The sequence below is a fragment of the Urtica dioica genome, chromosome 2 (assembly GCF_054948205.1).
Source record: "Urtica dioica subsp. dioica isolate 48M chromosome 2, U.dioica_male_clone48M_v1_H2, whole genome shotgun sequence".
Taxonomy (NCBI): Eukaryota; Viridiplantae; Streptophyta; class Magnoliopsida; order Rosales; family Urticaceae; genus Urtica; species Urtica dioica.
Window position 1 is genome coordinate 40401452 of NC_142757.1, and position 14177 is coordinate 40415628.

At 36.5% G+C, this 14177-nt stretch overlaps 1 protein-coding gene across 1 annotated transcript; it reads right to left on the minus strand.

The window, feature by feature from the left end:
* Positions 1-5566: 5566 nt before the first annotated feature.
* EMB3111 (Tetratricopeptide repeat (TPR)-like superfamily protein) lies at positions 5567-12112 on the minus strand. Its single transcript, XM_089606744.1, has 3 exons — positions 11945-12112; positions 10502-11625; positions 5567-6581 (listed from the first exon to the last, which is right to left on the minus strand). The coding sequence occupies exons 1-3, from the start codon at positions 12088-12090 to the stop codon at positions 5602-5604; spliced, it is 2250 nt and encodes a 749-aa protein (XP_089462870.1). The 5' UTR covers positions 12091-12112; the 3' UTR covers positions 5567-5601.
* Positions 12113-14177: the final 2065 nt, after the last annotated feature.

A 14177-nucleotide genomic window follows, 5' to 3' on the forward strand; every position in this document is an offset into this window, starting at 1 on the left:
GCGCAGACCTGACCCGTTTTCTCTGAAACTCAATTTTATAGACAATATATGTTTAATTTATATTTCTTCATGTTAGAATCTGATTTTGGCACTTCCACTGAAGAAGAAAATGTTTAAACTTTTATTTCCTATTTTCTGGTATTTTTCCAGAATTTTTTTTTGAAATTATTTTTCCTGCCGAAATCTTCGAGCTAAGGGCTTTTTCGTCTTTTTACTACTGAGAATCGTCCCTGTATTTTTTTTCCAGAATCCCTACGATGTTCATAATTGATTATTAGAACCTAATTTTCATTCTTTCGTTTAGGTCACGAGCCAAATATTTTTTCCGATCGCGCGTTCGATAGTTTAAAGTCGCAGGTTTCCGAAACAAGGTGAGAATAATCTCACTACAATACGGATTAGTTTAAAATTAATTACGATGAGTGCGTGATCTGAATTGGTTAATATGTGTTATATGATTGATTGTGTGATATTTCTTATATAAGTGTATGTGTTATTGAGTGAATTGTGATTATTATGTTATGTCTTGTTATGATGAGTTTATGTATGAGTTTAGTACAACTTTGGCATAACATGTTCTAATTATTAACATGTTTTATTTATGTTTATGTCATATGTCATCTTTGTATGTATCGAAAATAATCAAGTGATAAGATAAGTAAGAGAGTCGTACCGCCTCAAGCTACGGAGGTATTAAGAGAATTCTCTCTAGTCGACCTACGGGCTCATAAAAGGGAGTTTTCTCATATGATATGTTTATTAGATGGTGCGAACTATGAGAGGTCGCAGCCCCGTAGTTCGTTTCCAAAGTGTACACTGAAATTGGTACGACTACTCTAGAGGCACCCATAATAAAATATGATAAGATTTATGATACGAAAGACCATGACACTGTTAGAATTTAAAATACTAATAATCGGACCATGCATCGCATTACTCATCTTTTTGTGAGTCATAGTTATTCTCGATGTGCGTTAGCTCATATTATGTGTATTTGTCCATATTGTAGGTAAGCAACAAATGAACAAATGAGAAGGGTGGATCAGCGGCGTTCGATGGCTAAGGGGTTGGGTTGTGGTTCCGCTCGCTTATTTAAAAGACTTTCGCTACGCAATTTTCTAAACACTCGGTTTGAGATTTTTATGCTTAAGATACTTTCCAAGTTTAATTAGTTTTGCAAAACTGAAGTTGAATTTTTATGGTTTTATTTCCGTTGAATACTCCAACCATCTACTTAAGTTTGGAATTCCGAATTAAGTATTTCTCTTATTTTCATTAAATGTTTTTGTAAGATTTCAAATGTTGGTTATTTTCAAAGTAGTTTTATTTTAAAGTCTAAACTTTATAAATAAATGAAATGATGTTTAAAAAAAAATATATCCACTATTTTTTTTTCTAAGTAAAAGAATTAAGCTTAGTATGACGGTCAGGAAAGCTGGGTCGTCACAGCACCACACCAAATAACCACTTCAAGATTCATTACAATAATTTATGACTCAAAATAAAATTGTTTATGATATTTATGGACTCTAAAGTCAACTACAAAGAATTGAAAATCAATGTTAATGCTCGAAAATCAATCAATACTAAAAAGAAATTTATAACTAATTAAGTTATCTTAATCTTAACGTTTGGGATTTAGTCAATGTTTAGAAAGTTATGAGAAAATAGATAAATGTATGAGATGGCAGTTGGGGTAATTGGTTAAAATTCAAAAAGTGTCCTTAAATCAATTTAACGGTTTTTTTTATAGATTCGTCAGTTTCTCTATCTTTTGGTTTTCAATTTGTCACTTTATCTCTCCTACTTTTTTTCAAACATTTTTTTTTCATCCAAACTTCAAAAATTCATATTTATCTCATATGAACTCGAAATTGAGTGTTTCCAAATCTTACGGATTTGTGGCGCCGAGATCTTCAAAAATGACCCATTGTGTAGGAAGAAAAATAAATTTTAATGCTATAGATGTAGAAAAATCACGTTACTGCCTTAGATATGAAAATAACTGAAAATTTTTGGAAATCATCGGAAAATAAATGGAAATTTCTTGAATATTTATGGAAAAGTCATTACAAACACACGTAAGCATGACGCATTAAATATGATTTTTCATCAAACACAATGGATCTATTTTTGAAGATCTTAGCGCCACAAATCCGTAGGATTTGAAATCACTCAATTTCGAGTTCATATGAGATAGATATGGATTTTTGAAGTTTTTATGAAAAATAATGTAGAAAGAAAGTAGGAGAGAGAAAATGACGAATTCAAAATTAGGAGAGAGAAAGTGCAAATTTAAAAAGCTAAGGTCATAAAAGTAATTTTTATTAGCTATCACTTATGCCACATAGGCTATTTGGCTATTTTCCAAAAATTTGTAGACGTTGGCTATTTCCAAAACATGAATATTTTTTTGGCTATTAAACTATAGTGCCCTACTAAAAATCATAGCAGTTATCCAGGGACGGACCATGTTATCGCAATAAGGTCCAAAATGATACGAATCCCTTTAACTCCAAATTCCGTGCAAAGGTTTCGTTAGTTTTGCTCCGAACTATGAATTTAGTTCACGAGTCTTCGCTCCGGGTTAAACTCCGACTATTCCTTGATAGTGTGACCCTGAGAAAAAAAGAACACTTGAGCAATTAGGGCGCAGAGGCAGTACCCCTAGCGTGCGCTTCGACACTCAGTATCAGTGTGATTGTGTTGGGAGCGTAAAAAATCTTGAGAAAAAGATCACAACAAGATGTTAATTTGCCAGACATTCGATTGTTTATGTTACCTTCCCTCTCAAGAAGAAATGGGGTATATATAAGCATCGGAGGAGTCAAGTACTCATTGCTCTTGCCTTGGGCGGCAAGGGAGCGGCCTGGTCGGCCATGTGTCAATGGGCTGGCCAGGAGAGGGCCGGCCGGCTGAGGCAAGAGAAGGCCGGTGTCAAGTGACTGATCGACTGCGTCAAGGAAAAGTTGGGCGATGTCAGGTGACCGCCCAGGTGCGTCAAGGAGATGGCCAAAGGGAGGCAAGGGACCGGTCACCGGTTCAAACGACCGGCAGGCGTGACCGGACCGGCCTTGTGCCTAAGAGGCCGATCACAGGATCAATGGACCGATATGCGTGACCGGACTTGTGCACCAAGGAGAACCGGCCAGCGTCAATAATTTTTTTCTCAAAAATAAATAAAATTATTATATCATTTTATAATCCAAAAGAAATTATATGAAAAAAAATCACTCATCATTGATAAAAAAAAATTATTATGATTAATGTTTAATTAGTTTTAAGACAAATTAGAGATTAAAATTTTTGTATTATTAAATAATACAGTAATGTTCAACTCTTTTTCAGAAAAATTACTATTAATTTTTTTTTTTTGTATTACAAATTGATATAGTTAATGTTGAATTAGTTATAAGAAAAATCAATTGTATTGTAAAATGATATAATTAATATTTAATTTGTTTTAAGAAAAAATTAATAAGTTTTTTTTATAATAATGAGGAGAGATATATTTTTGAATTTTTTATAATTTATAATTAATTTTTTTAAAGAAAATTATTAATTTTTCATTAAATATGTGACAGTCACGTGTTTTTTCATCCAACTTAACTACCTAATTAGGTATTTACGGTGTACCTAAAATATAACATTAGGAATTTTTGTTGCCGAAAAAAAAAGATTAGATATAGTTAATAAAAGTAGTTTAAAATTATAATTACGTAGAGTTTTGTGAATAGTTGAACTCTATTTATGAAATTCTTCATAGTTAGACGTATAGTAGTGCTTATGTTGGTGTGCAAGATAATACAATTTAACTAAGAATTTTTTTAATCCTAAGTTTTTACTTTATTTAAATTTTTTTTGTCAACTAATCCAAATAATGGAACCAATGTTCAAAATATCGGCGATATATATGAATATATCGCCGATATCTCCTTTTTTTAATTCTCGGTAAAATATCACTAATAAACGTTATTGTTTTATAACATCTCGATAAAATATCGGGACATATCGTCGATATCGTCAAAAACTCGCGACATTTTGGCAGTTAAAAAGCAAAAAATCAACCATATTAAAAAAAATATCGTTCGAAATTAAATTGATATTAAAAAATTATTATGTTAATTGGCCAAATTCACGCAGCCCAAGTGCATAACTGCCTTGTTGAAGGCTTTATGCTTTGATGCATTAGTGTAAATGCATTCCCTTATTTATAAGAATTTAACCTCCATTTTTCCTTCTTTCTAGTTGATGTGGAATTTTTGTTTGTCTTAGTTTTCTTCTACTTCTTTGTACTCCTTTTTTTTTTTTTTCCTTCTTTTCCTGTTGATGTAATAATTTCTTTATTCTTCTTTTTCTTCTTTAATTCTTTATTTTTTTTAGTTAGTATCATCAATATTTCCTTATTTATATGTTGTATTGTGATCCCAAAACCACATCATACAAAACTGTTGATGCCGTGTTGCTTACTGTAAAATCTTTCCCATATTAACATCAATCGTTCTCCGGCTTGAAATAAATACAATTTAAATTTGACTTGTGACGAAGTGGCCCTTGAGTCACGCCTCACATGAAAGAGCACATTGTTTGTGTTAATAAACTGTATATACTCATAATATTATCAAGCTTTTTGAATATGAATATGGATATTCCTATATACGTCATTTAATAACTAATCATAAATTTAGATTGTAATAAATTCTAAAATATACTACAAATTATATCTTTAATTAATTATATGTAAATAATATAAAAATGATATTTGAGTTTATATTAAAAATTGATAGCATTTTAATAGTATGTTATGTTATGATTTGCCTTGTTTATTTTGAGTTTATTTGTTATATTGAATATGTATCATTTGAGAATTATCTTATCATTTAAATTTGGAAACATTTATATAATTTGAATTTTTTATTATATTTTGTTATAGGACTTTTATCGATATATCCGTCGGGAGTTGATATATCATCGATATAATCGGTAATCGATATTGAAATTGTCATAGAATATCCGTCGATACTCGATATATCCATAAAAATCAGAACCTCGGTATGAGTATCGATATCTATATTTTAAACCTTGAATGGAACACAAAACAAAATCAATAATGAAAACAGAAGAAAAGAAACATGTCGTAATTTTAGTTTCCACAATTCTACTATCTGATACGTCCTTTTTATGAGTCCTTGTCGGAGATCGTACCAGGATAGACGCTCTTCAAGGAAGTGTCAACTTCTTAGAAATAGATCAAAGACTTTAATAGAGTTGGGAAGAGCTAATTTACAAGACCATTCCAATGATTTAAACATCGCCGTTGTACTTTTGCGAGCTAAGAAGAACAAGAACAAGCGGCAGCTAAATTTGAAAAAAAAAAAAAAAAAAAAAAAAAAAAAAAAAAACTTAACCTCAAAATCGCTCACCTGATTTTTCCTAATTATCTAGTAAATTATTACATAATACATACCATGTTCTGCCCAAAATCATTGCTCTATTCTGATATGGGGCCCTATATTTTGAAGCCATAAACTTTACAACATGAGGATCAACAAATAGCAAAGCAAGATTTTTGTTTTTTTTTTTTTTTAACACACAACAGCATCAAACAGCAGGTATGTCCTGATATAATAGGTCACAAACCTTTTGCTCAAAGGGTACTATAATATGTTGGGAATTATCGCGATCGCTCCGAAGATTCAACTTTTCCTTCTGAAACTCCCTTTCACTGACCCTCCCACTTTTCGAAAGGCCATCCAACATCAAATCGTACGTTCCCAAACTCGGAGCGATCCCAAGTGACCGCATTTCCCTGAAGACTTCGAGTCCTTTCTCGATACTTTTGACGGAAAAGTGAGCTCCGATCAGAGCCGTGTAAGTCGCGGAACATCTTTGATCCCGAGGCAACAGCTCAAAGACTCTCGAAGCTAATTGCGGCTTCCGGGCCCGTCCCAGCTTACGAATCAGAATCGATGCCAGGTATATTCCGACGGAATGTTGAGCCTTGACCATTTGCTCCACGACTTCCACAATTTTCAAGAACGAATCCGATCTGACCAAGACTCCTAATAAGGCTAAATATGAACTCTTACGCATAGCCGTGCCAGTTTTTACGCTGTATTCGAATGCCCGTAAAGCCTCTCCATCCCTGTGCCGCTCGCAGTTCACTTCGATGATCTTCGAGACAATCTCGGGGTTCAGTTTGATATTCTTGTCAGCTATTTCAGCGAGCAAGCTATCGGAAGCGATGAGATTTTCCTTTTTCACGAGTCTTGATATGAGCTCTTCGTCTGGGGTTAAGGGATTCACAGCTTTAACGGGCGATTGATTAGAACAATGACGATTGACTTGCCTTAGAAGGATATCGCTCTTTCTAGCAGCTTTTACAGCCTCCAACGCTTTGAGAAAAACAGGATAACGAAGAACGATGGTGTTTTTTCTCATGTATTTGAGGATATTGGACATTATCTGCGTGTCTCCCGATTTACTTAGCTTCTCGACCAAGATATTGCACGCTGCTTTGTCTGGATATACTTTTGCACCTTGCATTTCATAAAATACATCAAGGGCTTCTTTGGATTTCCCTGAAATTAATTAAACGTGTAAATTGCGTGAAGACATTGATGTTAGAAACTAAAAGGTCAGGAAAAACAGGATGTGACATATAGGGATATATAAATCACAGTAGTCAAAGAAAAATTTAAAGCTTGTCGATGGGATTCGTTTGATATCTGATGTTCCAGGGTAATTTATCAAAATAAAGCTTGTATGCATTCCACATCAAAACTAAGAAGATGAGATTAAAATAGTTGAATCTGTAAGAAAGATGATGGCAACGATGATGATGATGAAAGAGATTATCTTTACCGCAGTAAATTTATACTACTACAATTCATTGCCAACGAAAATAAGACTAGAATAATCACCTTTACAGATACAGTTGAGTGATAAAACTTGCAAAAGACATGTAAATAACAAAAACTAAAGTGTAAAACGATCAAAGTTGAGGTATAAAAATAGTCAGAATACTTGGAACTGAAGTTCGAGTATTGAATGTCAATACATTCACTCACTTCAAACTACGAAAGTAAAACCAAATAAAAATTAATTCATTATTGATGAGAAGAAAGGACAGAACCACACAACCAAATCACAATCGGTCAGAATAAACCCCTGAACTTTCTTAATTTTCAAGCAAAAACAGAACTCGCCGTTAAAGTAATGTTAAAAGAAAGGATATATAAGATACACCAAAGTAGAAGAAAATACGAAGTTTGTAGATAATGATTCATTTATTATCCGATTTTCCAATTTACATTAATTTTGAATGAGTTCCACAAACAAAACGTACCATCAAAGAAAGTTGACTCCAACAAAACTATTTTTTATGAACAATATTTCACATCGAGACAAAGAAAATGAGGTTAAAAATCGAATCAGTTTAAACTAAGATGAAGAAGGAAAAACAAAAAATAAAATAATAAAATAAAAATATGGACAACTGCGTATCGTTTTCGTTTTGTTGTCTAGCACTGTGGTGGCTTTTTTGTTGAGGGCGGTAGAGTTCATTAGAGAAAGAGGGAATACAGTCACGAGGCATGGTTCACGCCAGTTTTGTCATAGAATTTTCTAACGAATATTGAAAATGTCAGCCCTTGCATGAGAGTCTGAGCCTCTTGATTGCTCATTTCTATTGATGGAAAAATCTTGTATATTCCATTAACTTTCTATAGTTGAGCGTTCCTGAAATTATACCCGAGTAATTACTATATGTGCTTTTACAATTGATTTGTTCTGTACTATTTTGTTTGGAATTGTTACTGTAACAAAGCCATATACAGACCTGGGAATGTTGAGGACGGTGAAGCAGCGTGTAGGGCATAGGAGACTGAGATCTATCGCACAATCTTCAACAGGTCGATAAGTCGATCAATCGAATCCCGACAGAAATGAGACAGACTTACAGCGACTGACCAAGCTGATGTGTCAACAGGAAAGAAGAAAGAGAGGAATGCTCCTGTTTTTGGAGGACAACGAAGACGAGTCACAAACGATGGAGAAGAACCAGTCCGATGAGATATCAATCAAGTGATCGAGGTCAACCATGACAAAGAGCATTAAGGGGAGGATCCGCAAGCAAGATGTGGTGACGTTGGTCGACCTCGGAGCGCCTCATATCGTCAAACCTAATAAAGAAGCTCAATATGTTTGTCACCAGAACCAGAATGTAGAGGGTGAAGGGGTTTTCAGAGGAGTTATGTTGCAGCTCTAAGACATTGACTACTTTTTGCCGTTTCAGTTAGGCAGCTACAACATATGCTTGGGCATCACTCAGACGAATTGGAAAATTCAGGAGATGTCTACTAAATGCAATGCTATTACTATAAGCAAGAATCGCTTGTGTTCGCAGTCCATTCTCAAGCCCGGCTCTACTGGTTAGGAAAAAATACAGGTCATGGAGGTTTTGTGTGGATTACCAGGCCGTCAACAAAGCCACTGTCTCTCACAAGTATTTGATACCGGTGATTGAAGAGCCGTTAGTGAGTTGCACGGGTCTCATGTTTTCTCCAAGCTCGGCCTCAAGGTGGGAATACCACCAGAACAATGTTCATGAAGGGGACATTCCCAAGACGGCATTTCGAACGCACGAATGTCGTTACGATTTCTTAGTAATGTTGTTTGGCACATACGGCCACATTCCTAACAATTGAAAATAGAAAAGTTCGGGTAAGAACGCCATGGTGTGGGTCTTGATGCTAACCAGCTAGATTTTTCAAAGGAATTTGTGATTGAGACAAACGCCTCAGGGTTTGGCATCGAGGTCGTGCTACTCCAAAGCGACCGCCTTTCTGTAGACAAACCTTGGCCCCCGTGCTTGTTTGAAGTCCATCTACGAAGAGTTGATGGCAATAGTTCTCTCGGTGCAGTCGGATGTTCTGAATCTGGACCGATTAATGAAGCCTCAAATATTTGTTGGAGCAATGAATGAGCAGGACAGATTACTGAAATTGGGGTCGCAAATTGATGGGGTTCAATTTCGATGTAGAGAACCTACGTGGGCCAAGTAAGAGAGTGGCCGACACTCTATCTCGCATGCCTGGGCAATCGAGTGTACAAAAATTGTTTACACCAATATAGCCACATTGGGAGTAGCTGAAAATCGAGTTGGCAGACGACACTCTACTCGACCATGAGCATTTCGGGTTTTCAATTGAAGTTGGTCTTCTCTGCTACAAAGGCAACTTGGTGATCCCCCAGACTTCCAGTGTTGTTGGCTGAGTTCCACTGCACTGCTATTCGAGAGAGTCGAGGATTTATCAGCGAGTGGGAGGGCTACTTCGGCACATGCAAAGTTTGTCCATGAGTTTTTTGTTTGCCAACACAAGTACCTAGCTACATGGCATCCCGAAAAACTTATTTCAGAGCGTGACCACGTGTTTCTTGGCATTTTTTGACAGAGCTGTTCAAATTGCAAGGCCCATTCTGAAGTGTAGCAGGACGTATCACTCAGTCTGACAGAACCGTCAAGGCAGCCTCGAAATTAGTCTTTGTTGTTTCGCCTGTGAGATCTTGAACTCTCTTGTTGATTTGGTAGGAATATTGGTCCAATACATAGACCCATTCAGCAACTGGTGTACACCTTTTCGGGCCCTTCTTTGGTGCGAACCATGACACAGTGCTTGATGACCTACAAGCAGCAGTCATTTCAAGAGGCTGTCCATTGTCTACTACGCACCCAACACCGATCTTTACTGAATCGGTAAGATTGCCTACAAATGCGACAACCACTTTGATACACCTGGTGCTCTAGGTCTCGCAGCTACACTGCAGTAATGAGCTTGTGGTCGCCCCCGGATATACTGTTGGATGATTTCCACCTTGCGGTTCCCTGATTTTCACCTTGATGGATGTTTCAGCAACGTTACAAGGGGGGATTCAGTGGCCAGGGTTAGAAGAACACCGTATTGGGCTTGGGAAAAAGGCATGAGGCACGGTTTCCATATGATTTATCAGACAATTTTAGGAAGAATATTGCAGAGCTTAGCTCTAACCGGATAGTCCAAGCCTCGCGAATGTTCAGTACCATCAATCATAAATCTGGTATTTCGCGTTAATAATCTTCTATAGTTGAAACTTCTTGAAATTCTTCCTGGCAAATTACCACGTTTTCTTTTGCAATTCATATGTTTGCTATCATTTTATTTGGAATTCGTTACTCTGTAACATTAAAACTTTTAATACATTAGGAAGCAGATATCCAACAATGAAAAAAATAAAAATAAAATAATGGAGTCGAGTTTAGAAAATTGGCTGATTTGATAATGGTATGCATTGAACCCAATTCATCACTCAAAGTATAAACCTAGTTAAATAATGTAAATGACGAGAGTAAAGCAAAGAAGTTGGAGTTTGGATGCTGATACATTCGAACTGTGAGTTCAATTCAGGATTCGAAATGAGTTTAATAATGCAGTTCCTTTACCCAAGAGAAGTTAGAACTTACCTGATTCAATGAGGTAATCCATAAGCACGGTGTAAGTATAGCAATTAGGCATAATCCCCGATCCAGTCATCTCCGCATAAGCCTCCAAGGCTTCCTTTGCACGGTTGTTCCGCAACAAAATCTTTATGAATGCCGTGTAAGAAACCACGGTCGGGTCACAATTCCTCTTTAACTCTTCCCAGACTCTCACCGCCCCGTCCACGTCACCGGACTCAGAGACCCAGTGCATGAGCGAAGTGCAAGAGACCACATCGACCTTTATGCCTTTCTCGACCATCTGCTTGAACACCTTCTTCATCGATGAGACACGACCTGCTTCTCCGAAGATATCGAGCATCGTGGTGTAAGTGAACCGGTCATGCTTGAAGCCCTTCAGCCCCGAAGCCCAGTTGAAGAACAGCCATGCCTTTTCCATCGGCGGGTGGGTCTTCAGGACCCGGTTCACCGTGAAGGAGTCCCACTTTACAGGGACTCTGTCGAGCTCTTCCCGGGCCGAGTCCCACGTCGAATGTTTGAGGATGTTGTGGACCTCCGTTACGATGTCTCTTGTGTAAACGGGGTTCTTCTCTGCTTCCCTTCTCTTTGTGGTCTTCGTGTTCTTTCTCTCGAACTCTTGACTCGGTCTGTTTGGCACGACTTGTTTGTTATTGTGGACATTTCCGAATGAGCTCTTCGTGTAAACAGGGCTCTTCTCTGCTTCCCTTCTCTTCACGATGTTGTTGTTCTTACTCTCGAACTCTTTACTAGATCTGTTTGGCATGACTTGGTGGTTATTCTGGACATGTCTGAATGAGCTCTTCGGTCTAATGGGGTTCTTCTCTGCTTCCCTTCTATTTGAAGGGTTGATATTCTTTCTCTCAGACTCTTTGCTCGGTCTGTTTGGCATGAGTTGGTGGTTATTGTTGACATGTCTGAGAGAGCTCTTCGTATGAACGAGGTTCTTCTCTGCTTCCCTTCTCTTCGTGGTGGTATTCCTCTTTCTCTCAAACTCTTTTGTCAGTCTGCTTGGCATGAGTTGGTGATTAGTGTGGACATGCCTTAATGAGCTCTTCGTGCGATTGTTTCCAGAATCACAAGGTGTGCAAACCAAACCTCTCAGGGGATTATATGGTGACCATAACAATCTGCAATAATCAGTAATCTTTACACATTTCAGCTCGATGGTAATACAGATATGCCAACAAAATCCCATGGATGATACCAGAGCTTGCTAAAATAATCAATAAATACAGTTGAGGTAAATTTCCTCAAACATATATGTAGAAATGGAAATGCGATCATTCGAATGATAAACTGCGAAATAATCATAGGACATGGAAATGGGATTGTTCGAGTGATAAATTGCGAAACAATATTAGGAATCAGTTTAGAAACCTAGAAAAGCAAAATATGTATGCATATAAAATAAAAATAAAATTATAGAATGAACGGAATTAGGAGTACCTGAGACGAAAGAAGCCTCGCTGAATCGGCAGAGCCAGAATGTTGGAGAGAGAATGAGTCCGTGAAAGAGCAAGCTTTATCGGCGGAGCTTCAGCGGCGGAGAACGGTCGTGAATTTGAGAGGGAAAATGTAAAAGAGTGTCTCATGTGGTAATTTGTTAACCCCTAATTTTATGGAATTTACATGTGCTATCTGTATCAAGTATGGTCAAGGATTTAAATTGCCGTTTTCATTACCGTTTCGAACCTCCTGATTTACGGAAAATCGTCATACCAACGGAAAATCGAACGGAAAAAATGTGAAAAAGGCAAATAAATACCGTTTTCAAATGCCGTTTTCGATGAAAAACCGACGTGTCGACGGAAAATCGAACGGAAATAATATGGTGAAATAAACGAATACATATATATTTGTAAATATAGTCCAAATTTAAAACACTTGAAATCATAATAGTATGTAGTATATGCCACTCTTTCGATAATTAATTTTATTGCCCACTAAAATAATTAATTTTATTGTCATGATTTGCAACATCTTTCGATAATTCATTTTATACCACACTTTTCGCCGATCTCTCTCTCTCTCTCTCTCTCTCTCTCTCTCTCTCTCTCTCACACACAAGATCCGTGATGGGTGTCTCTTGTTTTAGGGTTAGCGTTTTCGATCGATTCTTATCAAAATTTCAGATCGTGTGTTAGGATTCTTTGATAGATTCAAAAAACAACACAAAAAAACGAAAATCGGGATATTGGTCGCCGAAACTCGCCAATTTGTTGCTGAAATTACACTACGCCGTGTAGAAACGAAAGGAAAATCCTCGATTGTCGCCGGATTGTTCTTCTTCTTCTTCGTCGGACTGTTACGAAAACGGCTTCAAAAAAACTTTCTTTTCTCGCGACTTTCTTCTATTTTCCCCGATTAACGTTGTATTTTATTCATTTTCTAGACCGAAATTGAGCGGTCGTTTTCGGCTCGAACGGCCCGTCGTTTCGGAGAAATTCGAACGGTATAACATGGAAAAACGACTTAACAGAGTTCGTCGGCCGTTTTCACAGCGAAAACGACACCGCCGGCGAATATCGGGGAAAGTGCCTCTATATATTACAAAAAAACTCCATGTTCTTAATGAACTATAATTTTAACACTTAATTAGAAAATAGTCAACTTAAACGTTTGACATTGCTAAATAGTCAACGTTTCGTAAATCTTAGATAAATAATCACTGTCTTTTATTTACAAATGCAGTTTTACAAGAATACCCACACATATCATTCCCGCCGAAACGTTGGCTATTTAAATGAATTTAATAAATCGCCCTTCTTAACACGATTAAGTCAACTAAATAATGAGTTTTTAAATAGAAATACATAACACAATTCAAATTTAAATGAATGACTCATAAAAATATTCAAATAAAAACGTAGAATAAATGTGTTAATATCTGTTAATATGTGTCAATAATTGTAAATATTATGTAAATATCTGTAAATACGTTTAAATGTGAACTACGATTTTAAATAACACAAAATCAGAAAAATAATTGTTGCATATATTTTGGGCATTGATATGCTATCAGGAATCTACGAAATAATATAGATATAACTGCTTTCTATATTTTTTGAAATATAAGAGAGAATTTAAAATTCAAGTTTTAAAAATTGCCTTAAATAAATTGCTGAATTAATAATCAAAATTTAAAGAGAAATTTCATTTTCTAGACCCAAAAACTATGAAAATATCACCATTAGACCCGTTACTTAAAAAATATCCAAAATTGGACTTTTGGACACATTTCGGACAAAAATACCCTCATTTCAAAATAAACTCTAATCTTCTTCTCCAACCACACCATTCTCACTCTCTCACTCTCACTTTCTCTCCAACCACAACCCCTCCATTCCGACGCCCATTCCGACGAAACCACACCCATTCCGACGCCAACCACACCCATTCCGACGAGTTCCGACACGCCTCCGACCGAAGCTCCGTCACGCCTCCGACCGAACCACCATAGCTCCAACCTTCACCAAAAGACAAAAAAGGTTAGTTTTTTATAGTTTTTTCATGGTTTGATTAGAGTAGGAATGATAGGATACAAGATTTGAGTGGTTGTTAGTTATTTTAGGTTGATTTGAATGAGATTTGGAGGTGAAATTTTTTTTTTTTAATTTCTGGGAATTTCCGATGAATCCCATCGGAATTCATCGGAAACTGTCGGATCCGACAGTTTCCG